We start from the raw sequence: 21,252 nt of genomic DNA on the forward strand, positions 1-21,252 counted from the left end.
TTGCTTTTTATACGAAAAAGCCTCATCAACACGCAAGAAGCCAAAATAGCAATAATTTTGTAAAAGTCGACGTAAATAAATCTAGATGCGACGCACTTTCCCAAATCGTACATATTATTATTTAGGACCCATATAAAAAGTTTTAAGCGATCGTAACGACATCGGAACCGTGTGCGAGAAAAGCCTTTTCAAGACATACACGAAATGGTCACACACATTTTGCCTTTTATATATATAGATTATCACTACTACTATTTTATTTATATTTTCCTACATGCATATTTTCATAGTTTCATATCCTTTCATATTAATTCAATCCATATCTGGCAATTTTCAATTTACTTAATTTCTTAGAGAACTTCTATAGTTGATGCATTTAAATAGATAAATGTACTTGCTTTGAGAGGACACATATTAGTTATTGCAAACAATGCCCCCCCCCAAACCGCATAGATCTTTAACGTGTCAAACTCCATATGACATGTATCAACGACGAACTGCTCCAGTCCACAAGTTAGCGCCACATCCTTAACAGCTTGTGTCTCTCCTTCTCCTTTTAGTTTTTACCCCTCTCTTTCTCTACTCCTACCTCCAAAATTTTACCCATCTTATGCCCTTCTTTTCCACCCTTTCTCTCTCACCCCATTCTTCTATTCCTATCCGTGTCTGGTTGAATATTTTAACCCCCCCCCGCCCCCTTACCACCTTCCAATATTTCTTAAATCTTAAAACTTAACTTGTCGAATTAGAATTGACCCCCCCCCTTTTGTGCTTCCTCTAATATCGTTTTTCTAATCATTTCTGTAAAGTTTGATGAAGTTAATGGATCGTTGATACGATTCGGTCACCAAAACATATAACTAAGCAGATAAAACAGTAAGAATATATATATATATATATATATATATATATATATATATATATATATATATACATACATACACCATATATTTTGGCCTATAAGGTGACTGTCAAATAAGACAAGGTATAAAATTTGAACAAATTTTAAATTTATCATGATTTGTACAAGACAACTGCTAAATCACGAAACTGTTTAGTCTAAGTGAGAGATTGCAACACTCAGTATTTTATGAAATATTGGTTTTTAAAGATGATTTTTTAACTTTAAGAGTTGTCTTATGCTGAAATATGTGGTATATATATTATATATACACACACACGCTAGGAGATGCATCCATTCAAGAGGGTTGGTCTGTGTGATATTTAAATTTGAAATAGCCTTTTGATCATTAAACAGATTGAAATTAATAAGGATGTGCAGTTTATTGTCTATGCATCTGTTTGTTACAAATTTAAATTTTTAGATGAATCTCTGTAAGATTTGTCTGAAGAATTATGACAAAATGTGCAGATTGAATTGGTGTGCATCTTAAGACATGTTCTTTGATATAAAAATTTTTCTGCTGCTTATTTAAAATTGCAAGTATTTTGAAAATTAAAAGTAAAGAAAATGCAGAAGAGTCTTTATGATGTACGTACCCGTCATGGAATAAAGATGACATATTCCAAAAATCATATAATTTAATCAATTTTTTATTTATTTATTTATTTTAAGAAAATCAAATTTTAGGATGTGCTCCATGAAAGAAATCAGTTACCATTTTTGATTGAGCTCAACGGCGACAACTCAATTTATTTTTTTTAAAATATAGAATGTTGGAAGATAACCAATGTATGATATAAAACAAAATAATTTAACATATGAAAGATTAAAAAATAAATAGAATATACAAAATAAGACTTTTATAAAAGGTCAGTTTATATACCTTCCAAATCAATCTCTTCAGAAGTAAAGGCCAGTCAATGGCTGCTAAAGATACATAATTGCTAAAAATTGTAAAATTTTATTAAAATAATTATAAAAAAAAAAAAAAAAAAAAAAAAAATACTTCAAATTTTGTGATTTTTGGGGTATAACATCTTAATTCTGTGATAAGTACATTATAAAAGTTTTTCTTTAATTTTTTCAAAAAAAAGAAAAAAAGAAAAAAAAAGTGCAATTCTAAATAAACACTAATTTTTTTGAATTGCTTAGAACCAATCAACATGTTAATCTGAATACGCAATTACTTTTAAATACTGAAATTCATATGAAGTGAAATTAAAAATAATTTCACTAAAATTTACATTTGTTTTGGAATGCACAAATACAAGAGCTGACTTTTAAAAGAGAAAAAAAAACAAGATGATACTGAAGAGCTTTGGTATTAAATTAAAGACTGCTTTTCTTACCGATTTTGAAAATGATTTTGGCAAAAATCAATTGTTTTGTAAATTTCTGATTTGTTAGGTGTCTGGTCTGCTGACTGTTGAAACGTAGGAGGCGTCACAGGAAGAAGTCGATTACCATCTGAAGGAAATTGAGGAATATTTTGAAAAATTTCATTATCTTGACAGTTTCAATCAAATCATTTTTTCATATATTTACTTCAAACTAAGATTCAAATTAGATTTTTTTTTTAGTAAAAAAGAAAAAAAAAAAAGAAAAATTTGAATCATTCAACTAAAATTATACAAATTTGCAGTGTTTTTTTTTTGATATTGTATTATGAAAAATCATGCTATGCAAAAATCAAGACAACAAAATATGAAATAAGAACATGTCTTGATTTTATATATATATATATATATATATATATATATATATATAAAATCAAGACATGTTCTTATTTCATATTTTGTTTATACACGAAAATACATGAAATAAGAACATGTCTTGATTTTTTATATATATATATATATATATATATATATATATATATATATATAAAATCAAGACATGTTCTTATTTCATATTTTGTTGTCTTGATTTTTGCATAGCATGATTTTTCATAATACAATATCAAAACCTGTTTTTTTTGTTTTTTTTTTTTACACAGAGATCACCACTTATCAAGGACCGGAAGCCACTCAGGGATAAGGGTTATTGCAAGTACATTATGTTAGTCTGTTGCTTAACTTCGGTGATCTGGCGAGAACTAGTGCTCGCCAGATCACCGAAGTTAAGCAACGATGAGCCTGGCCAGTACCATATAGGTGACGATTTGGGAAGGTTAGGCACTGTATGTACCATGCTGAGTCATAAGAAATTTCCAAATTGATTCCTGGAGGCACATTAATTCACTGGGAGAAATGCAACCTAGTCTTTGTTAAGACATGAATCTAGGAGTAGGTAAACTCTGAAGTGAAAACCTGCAGTCTATTGTATGCTCTGTCTTGTGGCAATCATTTGCACCGACAAAGATTAGCAGTAATACTAAAAAGTGTGGTTGGTTCTACACAAAGCTTTCACCGCTATAAACAAATCATCTGTACATTTCTGAACAACTTAGTAGTCGTGGTGGAACCTCATATGCTGAAATTGGCGAGAAAGTTCACTTTTTTTAAATATTTATTTTTTTATTTATACTTACACATATATTTATAAATATTGAAATCAGATGAATCCAATCCAGTGAGGACAACATATGGAGGCTTAATCAAAGAAAGTCTTGCATTCCCATAAAAAAATTCTGCAACAATATAGCAGAAACGATAATATGCGTTTGAATAGTCGATCATTTCATTGAATCAGATGCTTTCCAACTTTTCTATAAAGTTAATTGTGAATTGGCTTCTCAAATTTACTTCCACATTTTTATATCAATGTTAAGGACGTAAGAAATTTTCAAGTAAAATGTAAGGTTAACAAAGGCCGAACAAAATGGAAAGATTGTGTACTCAAAAGTGTACAAAGATTGAGAATCATGCAATTAAGTCAAATAAATCAATGGCCTAAGAACACAGTGTAGTATCTGTTCTGACGCTACACTCAAGTTAATTTGTCCTTAGTCAATGTAGAGGAAACCCTTTCTATACAAAGGCACTTTATTTTTGTTTACTTCCAGAATGCCTCTTTTTTGGGGGAGCTGGTTTTCTCCCACATTGAAAACGACCTTGTGTCACATATTGCTCTCATGGGGAAGCAAATAAATAATAAATCTATAATATAAATCTCACCTGTCTGTTTAAATGTATGTACGTCTAAAACTTTCGATGGAGGCGACGGATTTTCATGAGCTTTTCATTTTGAAGCTCTTCTCTTTTGACAAATAACGAAAAATTGGCTAAAAACATTAATTCCTTCACCCTCAAGTGGGCACTTTTCTACAAAGAGGGGTTGCTTTTTTTTTTTTCAGATATTTTCGAAAGTCATCCGCTCTTTTCGATTGACTAGCCTTAATTTAAACCTTCGCCACTTCTGGTTTGGCGATGGACGCAATAGCAAAGATGTTACTTTTTTTTTTTTTCATGTTTTTTCCTCCTTCACGGTATGGGTTCAAGCCTGCCTGCCTACTACCACTTTTTTTTTGTTTTTTGCTCAACACCCACCTCCAAACACCCGGGCAACACCAGGTACCTAAACTGATAAATGGTAAATCCAACAGGTTAAAAGGGAAATAATGAGAAAATTATCTCTAACACTGTCCACCAATAAGCAAAGAACTTGTTAAGAGTGAAATTGTCAGCTAACGAGACACACATGCGATCTCATTCTTACTTATTTAAGTTATAAAATATCCATTTTTAACAGTTGAAATGGGTGCCATTCTTTTCACAATGACTGGACCCAGTTTTGAACATCAAAACACAAAACAATTCATTTTACTCACATTCTTTAGTGAGTGGAGAAGACTTGTTGCTGCTTCCAAGTTTGGCTCTTTGTGGTGTCAAATCCAGGATTTGTTGTTTGAGCTGCTGAAATTTCTCATCATGAAAAGAACGTTTCTGTATAAAAAAAAAAAAAAAAAAAATCAGTTTTAGATGAGACAAAACGAATTTAATTGCTGACAAATGGTATATTTCATAAGTAAAAACTTTAAATACCAAAATATATTAGCAAGAAATAAAATTAAAAAAATAAATTACAATCAATTTTGCATTAGTGAAATCATTTAAAATGGTTCCATTTGCCTGTTTTTTTTGATCTGTCAAGTTTGAAATGCTTAGATTAAAATTAGTGAGATCAGATTAATCAAATCAAATTTATTTGACTGAAAAAATAGCAAAGTGCAAAAAATCATATAAAGAGACAAGTGGAAGCCGTTTAGATTCACAAATTTGAATGTTTGTCCAAGGCCATTTTGAATGCAGATATAATCATCATCATCACAACCTCCATTGGTAGGTTGTTCCAGAGCAGAAACACTGACAGAGAATACTGCCTTTCTTCTATTCAGCTGAAAGTGACAGTGGTTCATTCTTTGCGGATACTTGCAGAGATGACTTGCTGAGGTGAAAAAAAAAAAAAAACCCTCCTCAAAAGGCAGATTTACATTCGTGTAGATAATATTGTACGTGAGAATCAAGCCATCTTGTATCTTTTGCTACTCAAATGAGTATAGATTTGACTGGAATCACTCTTTATAGGTAAGTGTGGAGAGTTGTGCGACCATCCTGGCTGGCAACCGTTTAATCATTCCAGATATACAATATTTTTTTTCGAAGATAAGGATTTGTTGTTTAGCATGGCATACTCGAAAATGGGTCGTACCAGAGTTATGTATAAGATACGGAAGCGTCTGCTTTTTAAGTTGAAAAAGGATCTCTGGTTCAAGTAGAAAACTCTGTTTGCCAACTCAATACAATGGTGCATAGTAGTTTATTAGAAAAGGGAAAATTCGCCAGACGGGTAAATTGCAGGAGTAGGAGTGATTTGCTTAGGATGGCAAGTCAAGAGAAAAGAGATGTCTTCTCATCTATATATATATAAAAGGCAAAATGTGTGTGACCATTTCGTGTATGTCTTCAAAAGGCTTTTCTCGCACACGGTTCCGGGGTCGTTACGATCGCTTACAACTGTTTATATGGGTCCTAAATAATAATATGTACGATTTGGGAAAGCGCGTCGCATCTAGATTTATTTACGTCGACTTTTACAAAATTATTGCTATTTTGGCTTCTCGCATGTTGATGAGGCTTTTTCGTATAAAAAGCGAAACTAATTCAAAGTTAAGTCATCGGCATTGCGCCAGGAAATGTCCAGAAGCAATCAGCTTTGATCAATGTTATACATCAGACAATTGCTATTCAATTTGGACAATGGGGAGCTGGTTTCCCTCTCCCCATCTCCCCAACAACTGTTGGGGGAAAAAATACAGTCAAATTTGGGTAAACAACTACGTGACTTCTATTTGACCTTCTTAATTAGGTCAAATGGAAGCAGCAGAGTTAACTTTTATTGCGCACGCCTGTTTTTATAGTTACATAAATAAATTCAAACCTGCTTAATGTTGTCTGTCACCGTGGCTCAATGGTCAACGTAGCACGGCTTTTTTTTCACACATTAATTTCCAACTCAAGGGTACAGGTTCGATTCTCATGCTCACCTACCAAAACATTTTTTTTCATTATTTAACACCTCCCAGAGTTTTTATTTACCTCAAGACACCCGGGCATCGCCGGGTACCCCCCGCTAGTCTATATATATAAAAGCGAAAATGTATGTGTGTATGTATGTACGCTTTTCCTTGATGTCCACAAAAGGCTTCTTTCAGAGAAGCGCTTGCTCGCTTCACAACTTCTTAAAACTTTTTGTATCATCTATAAATTGTAATATCTCAGAGTTAACCACGGAGCTCGCCTGTCTATTTAATTTTATTGACTTTCAAACGTTAACTATTCCACATTTCCCGCATTGGCACGCGTTACATTCGGTTTTCGGTATAAAAAAAAAGCGAAACTCGACTAATAACAGGCCCAGAGCCAGTGAACGTTTGTCGACTTCGTCATATCAGACGGGGGAGCGGGTTTTTGAAAACAAACAAACCGATTTATTGACCTCATTAAAAACTGTCCCGCACAAAATTCTGACTGCTGAATACCTATCGCTGTCACGTCAATCAAAAACGAGCACCTGTTTTTTTTCTTTTTTTCACACTTTACTATTTTCCAACTGCGCGTCGTAAAAGCTTTGTTTTTTTTCACGGACACCTGTTTTTTTTTCCACACACACCTACAAACACCCAGGCAACGCCGGGTACCCCTCGCTAGTATAGCTATAAAAAGCTTTGTCTGTTAATATGTTAGGATTCAGTTTAAAATAAGCATTTTTGTCGCTAAAATAATAAAACAATTGTCTCCGTCATGAAGGATTTCTCTTCCACTGACAAGACAGAAAAATCCAAATGTAGCATCAGTATACTACACTGTGATCTTAGCCCGAAGTCCAGGTAGAGAATTAAAATCCTGTCTTAAACTGAAAAGTTTAAAGAAATAATGTATCATTCGGACAAGAAATGTAATTGAAAATGAAAACCAAATTCTTCCAAAATTTGGAAACGATTTGTCAACTTTAGCAAAAAGTATTTTTGATATTTAAATAGGTGGGTAAAAAATACTTAATATTTTTCCAAACGTCATATTTTCTGTTAGTCATGTCACTTGTTCTAAATAAAATTTATTTTTGTCCGTTTGTCGTATTTCTTGTAAAGTTTCACACTCCTCATTTATATAAGTTTACATTTTCAAAAGTCAATAATTATGAGCTACTAACCGTAAATATGGCTGTTAAACGCCCTCTTAAAAAAACAAAAAAAAAAAAAACTTCCTTAATCCTATCTCCAACCCTAGGTACGAGTGACAAGCCTCCTCCTCCTAAAACCTTTAGCCCTAACATTAATGCTGTCAGAGTAGCAAGCTCCTTATCAAACAAAATTACTCCGTAAGCTACATATAAGCGTCTAAAAGAAAAAAAAAAAAAAAAAAAAAAAAAAAAAAATTAACAGATCCTTCCTTAAAGAAAAATGCAGGATTTATCTATAAAAAAATAAATTGGTCAACTGTCCTAAAACGCTAGAATGGTCTTGAAATAGGGAGTTATTTTACATTAAATTTATGTGAAACCTACCACACTCTAAATCCTAAAATTGTTTTTGTTTTGTTTCTATCAAGTCTTCAGGATGTTCACACATAATTTCTCTTAGCTCTAAGTAAGAGTGGAAACCTGCCCATCCTCTCATAATTGCGCAAAGACCCTCTTAAAACCATACATAATTGTCTTTAGAAAAAAAAAAGTGCGCAGGATTTATCTCCTATAGAAAAAAAAATGGTTAACTGCCTTAAAACGCTAGAATGGCTCAAAATCATTTTATATGAATTTCTAAAATAATATTTGTTTATCTTTCATTAAAGTTTTTCAAAGCGTTCACATGTAATTGCCTACAAAGGTAAAATCACATTTTGGAGAGGTGGTCAGAGGGGGGTAGCAGAAGGTATTAATCTACAATAATACTAAAGAAATATTGCAATATATTCATTTTTAAACAGTCTTAAATTTCGTTCCAGTTATTTGTACATATAGTGCATTACAATACAACTTTGAGTTTTTTAACTTCTTTTCTTTTAATGGATACATGGCATTTTTAAGGAATTGCAGCATACTTATGTGCATTTACTGCAGATTATTTGGAAACCATTAATTTCTGGAGATTTTCAGTGGCATATTCTAATTCCTAGCACAAAAATACACTTATATAGCAAATTTCATGGCTTAATCTTGAGTTTTAACAAAGATATAACATTTTTACTGAAAAAATAGTGTAAAGAATGTGACAAAACGCATATCGTCTTAGAGTGAAAAATATCCAAACACGTATGGTTTTAAAAGACACACATGGTTTTAAAAAGAGAAAAATATCCAAACGTGTGAGGCACAAAAATAGTCATAACTTAATTTTAATTCGATTTTAATAATTAAAAAAGATTCTTTCTCAGCTCATCAAGCTCTTTCTATATATACCAATATGGAAATATTTTAAGCCATTTTAATTTTTTCATGTGTATTGCTAAAGAAATGACTAAGTCCATCATCAAAAGACAAACGGACAAGGGTAAATTTACAGGGTCCACCCTCCTTTTGTCAGGGGATCAAAAATTAAATCCTGGGCAATGTTGTCTCTCCTTGATAGGTAGTGAGTTTTAAAAATACATCAGTTAAGTGACACTGAATTTTTTGCATTTCATCCACTGAGCATTGATCAGGCTATTGAATAGTGTTTATGTATATGTGCCTTTTTATCTAAGGGCACTTTGTATTAAATTAGTTAACTATAAAACAGGCGCTTCGAATAATCTGTTATGGACAATAGGAAATAACGACAAGTATTAATACTACTAGCATGGGTGCCCGGGTGTTTGGAGGTGTGTGTTGAAAAAAAAAAAAAAAGTGGTAGTAGGAAGGTAGGCTCGAACCCATACTGTGAAGGAGGAAAAGAACGGAAAAAAACCTGACGCAAGCAAAAAAAAAAAAAAAAAAAAAAAAAAAAGAAAGTGGTAGTAGAAAAGTGGGCTTAAAACCATACTGCAAAGGAGGAAAAGAACGGGGGGGGGGGGGGGGTTAAATTAAGGCTAGTCAATCGAAAGGAGAGGATGACTTTAAAAAATATTGGCGAAAAAAGCGACCCCTCCCTGTAGAAAAGTGCCCAGTTGAGGGTGGAGAAATGAATGTTTTTAGCCAATTTTTCGTCTGAAGGGTCGAGCTTCAAAATGATACTGATCTTGTGAAAATCCGTCGCCTCTGTTGAAAATTTTAGGCAGACATGCAAACATACATACAAACATTTATATATTGGTAACTAAAAATTTTCGACCCAAACTGATTAAAAAGCTTGCCCTATCTCTGAATACCCTTTATGTAAAATTTCAAATGTTTAGACCAGAAATTGTATGAGTAATTTGGTAGAGACCGCAGAGGTCATTTTTTTTTTCTTTTTAAACTTTGACCCCTATTATGATCCCTTAACATTTAATCAAGTTATTTAGTTAGATCCATGTTCAAGGAACCTATATATAAAATTTCAAGTGTTTAGACCCAAAATTGTCAGAGGAGTTTGGTAGAGTTCTCAAAGGTCAAATCGTTGAACTTTGACCTCTTAACCAAATTTCTGGCTGAAAACGGATTACACAGATTTTCCCAAATCTCAGTACCCTGTATATCAAATTTCGAGTCTGTAGACTCAAAATTGACAGAGTTATTGCGTAGGGAAATGTACACACGCTGACACGTTCACTTTTATATATACTAGCCTGGGTGCCCGGCGTTGCCTGGGTGTTTGGAGGTGTATGTTGAGCAAAAAAAAAAAAAAAAAAAAAGTGATTGTAGGCAAGCAGGCTCGAACCCGTACCACGAAGGAGGAAAAGAACACGAAAAAATGTGATGTCTTTGCTGTTTCACCTGTTGCCAAACCAGAAGTGATGTAGGTTGAAATTAAGGCTAGTCAATCAAAAAGCGAGGATGGCTTTCGAAAACATTGGCGAAAAAGCGCCAGTTGAGGGTGAAGTGATTAATGTTTTTAGCCAATTTTTCCGTATTTGTCGTCTGAAGGGTCGGCTTCATAACGATACCGATCTTGTGAAAATCCATCACCTGTCGAAAGCTTTATGCAGGCAAACATACACACATATATACATACATTTGAACAAACAGGTGAGATTTATATTATAGATTATATTGGACGCAATATATAGTAATGATTTAAAAAGTAAAAAAAAATAAAGACTTGCGCGCCACCATCGAGAATCAAAATCAAAACCTTCAGCTTACGCCTTATTTTTGCCTCTGCTGCCAATAACTGGGCCAAGGAGACATTTATTGCAAGGCTAAAAATTAAAACATGAACCAATAACTACTACATTATGCGTTCATAATGGCTGCGTTCGACCTTCACCTGGCAGATTTTTTTTTTTTTTTTTTTTTAATTTTCACACTTTTGCACCAATTTTTCTGGGCTAAAACCCAAATATAAAGTTTCGCATGGATTCAAATACCTTATATATGAAGTTCCATGTCTGTAGACAAAAACTCTAGGAGGAGTTTGGTAGGCAAAATTTGTTAAACAAAAATATATACATATACATAAATATATATGGAAACAATTTTGTGTTTACTATAAACTTTTTATGCAAATATTATGCAATTATAAATCATGTAGAACATCTGCATTAATAAAATTACATGTAATAGTTAACCAAAAGATGATTATCCTATAAGAAAAGTGAAAAAACTAATAGGGAATTAATTAAAATGAATGTTTAAAAAAATATGCAAATTAGCTAGATCTTCTGCTAGTGAATGCAATTCCACGCCCCATACATAACAAAATTGTATTTTTTTTTTAAATAGAGAAAGGGTTTTTAATATGAATATCGGTACACACGCTTGAAAAACAAATTCATAGGAGTATAGATAGATTGAATCCATTGCTGATCAAGAAAGGAAGATAACAAAAATACTAACTTAAAAAAAAAAAATCAACTGATTTTGGAAAGTCACTTTCTCCTGATTCAAACAAACTAATCTGAGCTCCATGGATGACATATTTTCTAATGTTCTATATAATCCAGATATTGTTTGTCAATATTTTTTTTCAATAGCACTGTCAACATTTTTCTAGAGATAATCTTTGCAAAGCAAAAGGCTATAATCTACATCTCTTTTAGGACTGAAAATCAAAAAGAAAAAATTAGCTTTTTAAAAATAAATGCAAAAAAACAAAACAAAAATAGAATCCGACAATAACAATACCTCCTCAGCCAATCTGATGGCAGCATTCGTAAAAACTGAACGTTCTTTGTTGAAATTCTCTTTCTCTTCCATAAACAACCGTTTTTTGGCTTCAAGTTCTTCATATTCAGAAATCAAATGCGACTCATGCAAAAAAGAATGGCCGGGTTGAGATTCTGGCATGCTTCCTACGGCATTCTGTTGGTGGAAAACGAAAAGCAAAAAGCGGGAAAAGGTAACAAACATTTAATTTGAAGATTAATGAGTAAAAAAAGAAAAAAAAACCCAGATGATTTCAAACTTTATTATTAAATCATATTTAAATATTAGAGACAAACTAGAATACTTGACATTGATATGAGTAATATATATGTAATAAAAAAAAAATAAACCGAGTTGTGTGTTCAACATTTCTTTATTTTGAGACTTCCTCAAAGACAAAACGTTGATGAACACATAACTTGGTTTGTTCCTTTTTATTTCTCTATTTCGTCGGAATACTATTTCCATTATTCTCATATATATATATACATATATAAATATATATATATAGATAGATAAGAGGTACATTTGGTCAAAAACAAGCATAAAAATTGCTCAATACATTAGTAGAGCCAAATATGTTTTTTATTTCAACCTCGAGTGTATTAACTTAATTCATTACAAGTTATTTCAAAGATTATCCGCCCATATCATCAGATGATTCGAGTTAAAATAAATCTGATAAATAAATAACTGATGATATGAGCGGATAATCTTTATCCCATCTATTGAAACAATTGTAATGAATTAAGTTAATACACTATGAATAGTATATAATTTATAAAACTATGTATGAGTGTGTCTCCATTTTTTCAAAGTGCCTCTTTTGAGATGCAAGGTTACAGAGCAGCACGAGGAGGGTCAAAGGATTATATTTTTTGTGCTCCGTTCTAATGTAGGTATTTAGCTGGCATAAATAGCTACTAAAGGCTCAAAATTGCAGAAACTTGGAACTTGGCAGGTATACGTTGACTAAATCTACAAAAATATACATTTATACATTAAAGTCAGTTCATTTGTAAATTTCTTATCTGATGATAGATCAAACAATAATAACTAAGGCTGGAGCGCTATAGATTTTGCTTTCGATTCTAACTGATGGCACCTAAGTAATTATTTATTTTGAAATCACTATTATATATTGGATACAATGTAATATATACTAATTGATAAATAATTGACTATAATATGAATTCTTCAAAAATTAAAATATCATACTTGAGTATATTTTATGATCAGGCAATGCCAAGTGGCCTACTAGTATATATATACTAGCAAAAGTACCCGTCGTTGACTGGGTTCAAAAACAGCCTACAGAAAATGGACTCTGATTTATGAAAGTATGATAGGTTATGAAAACGAAGGGTTGTAAAGAGATAGCTTCAAATTTGGGGGTATCAAAACCAAAGCAAAATATGATGAAAGTAAAAATAAAATAGATAAGCCCCATAATTTATTATACCATACCTGTTCACACTGAAACACTTATCACAATATTCTGTGGATCTATATTAAAAAACCTTGTTAAACTTTGTGACATATTTTCATTCTATGATGGTCAGGCACGAACGAACGCCCCATAATTTTATTATACCATATTTCTTCAAACTGAAACATAATTATCAAAGTATACTTACACAGATAGATATGAAAAGTCTTTATTAAAGTTTGTGCCTATTTCCATTCTATGGAGGCCAGGCGCGAACGCAGACCCCACAATTTTATTATACCATCCCTATTTAAGTTAAAACATACTTATCAAAGTATTCTTATGTACATCAAAAACACTTGTAAACGTTTTTTTTTATTAATTTTTAAATTTTTTATTTCCATACTTTGTGGACCAGGCGCGTACGCAGACCCCACAATTTTAATGAACTACCGTTCTGCCAGATCAAACATACCCATTCTTGTGTCTCGATACATCTTCTATCATTATATGTACTCAGTTTTTTAAAATACTCAACCATATAGAAGCCTATTCGTGACCAGACACACACACACAGCTTATATATATATATATATATATATATATATATATAAATAAATAAAACAGTAAAGAATAAGTATTTTTCTTATTAAGTCACACAAGTATTATTTATGAAAATCAAACTTTCATAGTTATGGATGGTTAAAAAAAAAAATTTTTTATTCCATCTATCCTGACCATTAGTCAGGATAGATGCATATTACAAACAACCTGTGATGCAGAAAAATATTTGATTCTAAATTTGACTCACGAAAAAGAAAAACAAAAAACAATTTGTTCCAAGACAAAGTTGTGATCACTTCAGTTCATAAGATTTCCTGGTCAATTTTTATCTCCATTAATTAAACAGCCTATCATTCTTAAATGCACTTGACGTGTTGCTGACCCTGAAGGATAGTAATATACAGTGGCGCCAAAAAGAAAGTCCGTACTTGTCATTTTGTTTCAAAAACCGCAAAGTTAAGCTAAATTGAACGTAACAACTTGTTCCTCATTTGATTCACCCTTTTTATTCCTCTATAATTTTACCTGCTCATATTTGACTGCATTTTAACGTCAAAATGTCTTGTTTGCCATTTTATGCATACATTAAGGTCAATGCCCATGGGACATAATTCAGAGTTGAAATATCAATCATAATAACAATTAGAAATCTTTTCTTAATCAAATTTTATTTTATAAAAAAAACAAAAAAAACAAACTGGATGAATGTGTACATTTTAGTGTACAGCTTTTTTTTCTTTTTTTTTTAAAAAAGCAGAAAGCAATGTCACCAATCATTTAATAAGTATATATTAATTAAAAAAAAAATCAAATGAATTGCATGCATGTCAAACCAAGTCAAGAAATGTAGAAATATTGCGGGTTAAATTGATGTAAGATTGTTCATATGATAAGGTTGAGTAAGGGATTAATTTGTGTCACGTAATAAACATTTCATGAATGCTTATGCAAAGGGGGTAAGGAATAGCAGATTGTGTCAAACATTTGTTACATGCAACATAATGGTACAAGATTTAGTATCAAAAAGATTGATGATAGCAACATACAAAATTATCAAAACGATAATTCTTTAAAAATAAACATTACATGCAATAAATTAAAATATGTCAATTGTTTAATTTATACTTGGTTTAAATCGATGCAATTTATAATTTGCTTGTTTTCTCATTTCATCTTGAAACAATACTTATAAACGATTCAACGTAGACAATTAACTGAACACAAGTTATTTTAGCCACAGATGGACTAGGTGTCTTCTCTGATAATAGTATTTCAACAACCATTATAGATTTGATTTGATCACAACATAGCTGATTTTAATTTTCATGACGATATTTATAAAGCCAATCAAACATCTTTATAAATTGAAGATCAAAAGGTCAAATATAAAACTTTCATTTGATTATGAAGATTTATATAAAAACAAAAATTTCTATGGAAATATTAAATTCCTGGAAGAAAATATTCTTACTTTCATCTATAAACGTTATAAAAGATGAATTTTGTTCAATTTTTTGGGGCACAAAATTTTAGTGTTCATTAATTTCTGAATACCAAACAAAAGGTTTGGTAAATTTGATTGAATTACAAACCCTTAACACTTGATCCTGCAGTTGAATGATTTCATGACACTCTTCCACTTGTTTCTGCAGTTTAGACAATTGCATTTCAAGGTCACCTTCAGAAACATGAGGCACAACAGGAGGTGAAAGCGGAGCCATGGAGACTTCAGATTCTGAAATGAATTTGGTTGAATAAACTTAAACTGATTTCAGATGTAATACTTATAAATTACACACACCTTTACAATTATTCTCAAATTGTTTACTGTAAGAGTACTATTCATAGAAAACAATTATTTTAAAAGAAAAATCAGATGTGAGAAAAAGGAAAAAAATGGCGAGAGGGGGTGCAAAAAAAAGAAAAAAAAAAAAAAAAAAGGTAATAAAAATGATTAAAAAATATATAAAAAGAAACTAATTTATCTTGAAAAATAGTCTGTAAATAAAAGGTTCTATTCAACCCATAGATAGTATTATTCCGAGTCAGAGTGGACCTGGGAGTAGTGATATCTAAAGAATCACTTTACACCCCCAAATTAGGGTCACACCACTACATGCAGTTTTGTGTCGTGTGCAGAATAAATCTGGGATTGGTGATTGTTCAGTTTTTAGTCGCTTGGGTGAGGTGCGATGGGTTGTAGGGTATGATTGATGTCAGCTAGATAATTGATTAGGCTTAACCATGTGACACAAAATATTTGAAATAAAGATTAAATCAGTGAAAGTGTTCATCACTAAATTCGGTGCTGAACAACAAAAAAAAAATAGTTTTTTTATGGGAGTCACCATATTTTCAAGACATGAAGGCTATTCGAGAATAAGGGTTCATATAGATGTTAGGTGATCGGCGAAACAACACTGTAATGATTAGGAGTGATGGAAATTGAGTAGAATTTGATTATTTAAGAGGTTGACTCAACAAGAACTTGTTTACATTGGACTTGAAAACGACCATGCTGAAAAGCAGTTTTGCAGTATAGAGTTTCACAGGTGGGTAGTTTTAGGAAAGAAACAGTTCATAGAATTTACGTTTAGTTTTAGGCACAGATACAGAGTAGGGAAAATTGTTGCCAGTGGTTGTTGTGAATGTTTTGTAAATAGGGGGACCATAGATTGAAGCTCAATTGAGCACTTACTATGAAAATAGAGCAGAGAGACTCACGTCTCTTCTGTGGGGAAAAAAAGTTGTAAGGAAGAAAAAAAGGCAATCGAAAGCATGAAAAAGTACTCTTAGGACCTCCTGCCAAGAGGTGGTAACAGTACTTTATCTTAGGAAATATTTGGCTCTTATACTGTAGAGGATTTTGTCTGGAGGAAGATGTCTTCTGGAGCGATAGAATGATGCAAACATTTTCTAGCAACTTTATGGCATGTCAACCATTATTTGAATATTTTATACCAAAACTGTACAGGCTTGTAGATTAATTTGTTTTGTAGGCACATATTTTGTAAACAAATAAATGGGATCCTGACAGGTACTGCCACAACTCTGGATTAGGATGAATCCGAGAATAGTGGCAACTAAGATATGACTCAATGCTCTTCCGTAAGATTAATGATAACTAAGGTGTAACTCCAAGCTCCCCAGAACACCCCACTTGTGGCTTCATCACAGGATGCACTTTAAAGCAGGGTTGCGGAGTCGGATGGTGAAAGTCCGACTCCGACACCTTGAATTCGTAAAATGCCAACTTCGACTCCTTTGATATCTTAGACTCCGACTCCTTGACCCCTATGTGGAAATCTATTCTGCAGATCCATATACTAACCTCCCACACCTATTCAGCATTTTATAATTACTTTTCATGTATATTATTTTTTATGTCTATCATTCACTTGTATGATAAATATACTCACATATACACTCTACCAGCTCTATTTATTTAATGTTAACTCCTAACAAGGCATATCACCACTTGGACGAAAAAGGCTACTTTTTGAGACCATATCTAGGAAAGATTAGCAAGATGTCGGTTTATGTTACATTTAAACTTCTGCATATCATTACGACCAGGAAAGCAGGTAGCAGGAAGGGAATTCCAAAGTCCAGCTGTTCAAGGGAAGAAACTATTAGAATAGAAAGCTTTTTGGCATCTAGGGACCTCAACAGTGAAAGGGTGAGATCTAATTGCTGAACGGGTTTGTCGGAGATATGTACGGGGTACAAGTGCAACGAGTTCATCAGAACACATTCCATTAAAACATTCACAGAGATGCAACATTGTGATGCTGGGACAAGAGCTGGAGCTTAGTTGATAAAGTGGGACAGATTAGATTGACAAATCTTTTTTGGAACCTATCCAAAATGGAGAGGCTAGTGGTAGATGCATCAGCCCAGATGTGGCAACAACACTCCATGCATGAGTGAATGGTGGCCTTGTAGAGGTACGGGATACCCTCAGGTGTGAGTAGCTTTTAGCTCGATAGAGGGAACCCACCATCTTTGCAGCAGTCTTTGCAATATCCTCTATGTATTTATTCCAGTTCATATTACCCACAAAGTAAAATATGGTAAAATAGTCCCAAAAAAGGAGTTTAAAGGTAGAATTCTCAGGTAGGGTGTTTTTTTCATCGATATAAGCGGTTTGAGAGATGTCTTGTAATTGTTAAAGGAGAGCAGCTTAGTTTTCCTAGCATTAAATATTACCATCCATTTGCGTCCCCATTCACCTATGGTCTGGAGGTCATTTTCTAATGATTTTTCCATTGTCTTAGATTTATTTACATCTTTTCTTCCCTAATGCATGTTATAGAGCATTGTATCATCAGCAAATATACCCATCTCGGACACAATATTATCAGAGAGATCGTTTTCAAATATCAGGAATAATAATGGTCCAAGGATCGACCCCTGAGACACTCCCGCATTAATGTTATGCTGCTTGAATGTATGTCCATCAATAACAACCTGTATGCTTTTATTGTCTGAGATGGATCTAATTATATTTAGTATACGTCCAGTTATAATGTACGATTTAATTTTCATTAGCAGCCCTTTGTGCCAGACTTTGTCAAAGGACTTGGATGTATCATGTATCGCAGACATGAGAAGGGGTGATTTTTACATCATCTAATGTGGCTTTAGTCTTCATAAGGAAATTTGGGAGGGAGTTGTTTGTTGGCTCTAGGAGTTAGAGGCAATCGCCAGGACAGCAGTTCCACCTTTTCTGTTACCGTGCATGCAACCTTCTGGTTGTTGCTTAGTGGGGGAATTACTGATTGCTCTTTATTCACTACACTATTATAGATTTTTCTGAAATCACGAATTCCTATCTTTGTCGATTCTATGCGTTCCCTGATTATTTCAGCCTGCGTTCTTTTGACTGTCACTATTTCTCTCTTACAATGATTTCTAGCTTCTATGAATTTTGCCGATTTGTATTTGACTTATGACGTACAAACTGGCGGAATGCATGCTGTCTTTGTACAATAGCAGCTGCACAATCTGTAGTGAACATGGGGGTGAGTGGGGCTTGCTAAAATATTTCCGTATGGGAACATGCGCTTCAATTCCCGCTTTGCACGATTCAGTTGTCTCATTGGCACTCTGTTCAGCAGGAAGAGAGAAGATATCGGTCCATGGAGTATCTCGGATGTGTTCTCTAATGGTTTCTCAGTAAGCCCTGTTGTAGTACCTTTTGGTTTTGAGCAATGATTCCACACCTTGAGGTTGGGATTTAAATGTGATGTCAACTGGGTGGTTTGCGTTTCCAAGTTGACTGTGTGTATTAATCACACAATCCTCAGGTACTGTGGTGAGGAATAGGTCTAAAAGTGAAATCTGCTGAGGTTCACGATCTGGTAGGCCAGTTGGAAACATTACTGTCTATGTGAGGGAATGGGCTATAGAAGCTATTAGTGGAGCGTCCAGCTGCATCTGTGTAACCTGAGAAACCAAGCCACTTTTTATGGTGGACATTAAAGTCACCAAACGCATGTATTTGGGCATTACTATCCAAGGAGAGTGCTGCATCTATACTATCAAAGACGTGATCGATTAGGGTACAATCCTGACTTGAGGGAGAACAGAAGAGAAAATATAAGTAACTAACGCAGTGATGAAAGGTTAGTCGAAAGCACATAAAGCCTAGTCATCAGATTCAAGATTTTTTTCTCTAGTTTAAAGGAGGGTGCTACGAATATAGACTAAGTGCGTGCATACATCTATCCGAATCCTTACGGTAAAGAGGGAGGTATCCTGTAATGTTAAAGTAGTTGGAGGGGATTGAAGAGTGTAAGTTTATTTCACTTAATGCTAAGATATCCGGGGAATTTACTAAAAGGTAAATGTCTACATCATCTCTATTACTTCTAAGCCCACAGATATTTGTGAAAGCGAACCTCAAGAGCGGAGTCGATATGTTTTTTTTTTTTTTTTTACATGGTAGTCACCACTTACCAAGGCCCGGAAGCTACTCAGGGATAAGGGTTATTGCATGTACAATAATCAATGGGATAGTATCGTAGTAATCATTAGTATTTGAGATTTGATAAAGTGTCTTACTTAAGGGGGCGGTTTATCAGGAATTTGTTTATGTTGGACTTGAAGACATCCAAGTTGTAGTCAGGTGGGAAACAGGCAAACGGAAGAAAGTTCCACAGGTGTGCACTTCTAAAAAAGAAGCTTTGTTCATGGAATCTATGTTTTGATTTAGGTACAGATAAAGAGTGGGGAAAATTATTGACAGTGGTTTCAGTTAGATGGGTGTTTATCGTGAAAGATTGGCGATAGGGGGGGACCAGAGATTGGAGCTCAGACGAGCACTTGCTATGCAAGTAACGATAAAATAAAAACAGGCTCACAACGTCTCTTCTGTGGGAGAGAAGTTGCAGGGAAGAGAAAAGAGCATCCTCCACTAAGCTACGAAGTCTATTTTGTACTCTGTCAAGGCAGGATAGGCTGTTTTTAGCAGCTCCTGCCCAGATGTGGCAGCAGTACTCCATCCTTGGACGTACTTGGCTTTTATATAGATAGAGAATTGCATCAATAGTGAGATATCTTCTGGAGCGGTAGAAGGATCCCACCATTTTCCCATCGACCTTGGCAACACACTTGATGTACGTGTTCTATTTCAGATCAGGAGTAAAGGTCAAACGCAGAAGCTTGTCAAAACATGGAGCTTCCCAAGACGAGAGCCATCCATTTCAATTGATGCCAGATGGGGATCAGAGCGTTGATGATGTAAAGATAGGAGTTTGGTTTTAGATGCATTATAAGTAACCAGTCACCTCTTCCCCCTACTGTACTACGTGCTCAAGATTAGAGGAGAGAGAACCAAAGAGATCTTTGTCATTTACAGCCTTTGGTGTATGGTCATAGATGGTTGTGTCATCAGCATAGATGTCAACAAATGATTTAAGTATCATTGATGTAGACCAGGAAGAGAGTTGGGCCCAGGATGGTCCCCTGAGGGACTCCAGCATTAACACTATGGGCCTCTGATTTCTGCCCATTAACCACTACTCATGAGCCTATCAGAGAGAAATGATTTAATAATTGAGAAAACATTTCCAGTTATACCGTAACTGGAAATCTTGTGAAGTAGACCCTTATGCCATACCTTATCGAAGGCCTTTGATATGTCAGGAGCAATTGCCCTAGAAAGGGAGCCTTTGTCAAGAAATTCACTAATCCTATGAGATATAACCGTTAACACAGCTGCTGAACGGAAACCATATTGCATGTCACTAAGAAGGTTGCTTTTGCTGAAGTGGTTGACTACTTCTCTATTTAATATGGATTCCAGCAGCTTACTCATGAAACACAGGAGACTTATTGGTCTGTACTGAGAGGGAGATGACTTTTCACCTGAATTCTTAAATACAGGCCATACTGATGAGGTTTTTGCAGGGTATTGGGAAGCACTTCTCCTTAAGGCAACGCTTAAACAGTTTTGTAAGTATGGGGGCAAGTTCTGGTTGCAGCTTTTTCAATACTATAACTGGAATGCCATCAGGGCCAGTTGCTTTACTGGAATTAAGGTTCTTGATTAGCTTGGCGACATCACGCACAGATATGTGTATGTTGCATAGCGTGTTGTCTGTTATAGGAGGAAATACGGGGAGTTGATGGCCTTCGTCGCATAGGGTAG

At 33.9% G+C, this 21,252-nt stretch overlaps 1 protein-coding gene across 2 annotated transcripts in view; it reads right to left on the bottom strand.

Annotated features, from left to right (window-relative positions):
* Positions 1–21,252, bottom strand: part of LOC145280050 (afadin- and alpha-actinin-binding protein B-like) — a 114,816-nt gene that overhangs the window by 6,354 nt on the left and 87,210 nt on the right. The window contains exons 10-13 of one of the 2 annotated variants that reach the window (XM_080131730.1): positions 15,191–15,333; positions 11,585–11,761; positions 4,674–4,788; positions 2,254–2,371 (exon numbers count right to left, since the gene is read on the bottom strand). In XM_080131730.1, the coding sequence (XP_079987856.1) occupies positions 2,254–2,371; positions 4,674–4,788; positions 11,585–11,761; positions 15,191–15,333 (553 nt within the window). The remainder of the gene's footprint in view (positions 1–2,253; positions 2,372–4,673; positions 4,789–11,584; positions 11,762–15,190; positions 15,334–21,252) is intronic. The other variant, XM_080131731.1, reaches the window with a different exon arrangement.

This window comes from Euprymna scolopes, chromosome 7 (assembly GCF_053919585.1).
Source record: "Euprymna scolopes isolate OS-2025 chromosome 7, ASM5391958v1, whole genome shotgun sequence".
In the NCBI taxonomy this organism is placed as follows: Eukaryota; Metazoa; Mollusca; class Cephalopoda; order Sepiida; family Sepiolidae; genus Euprymna; species Euprymna scolopes.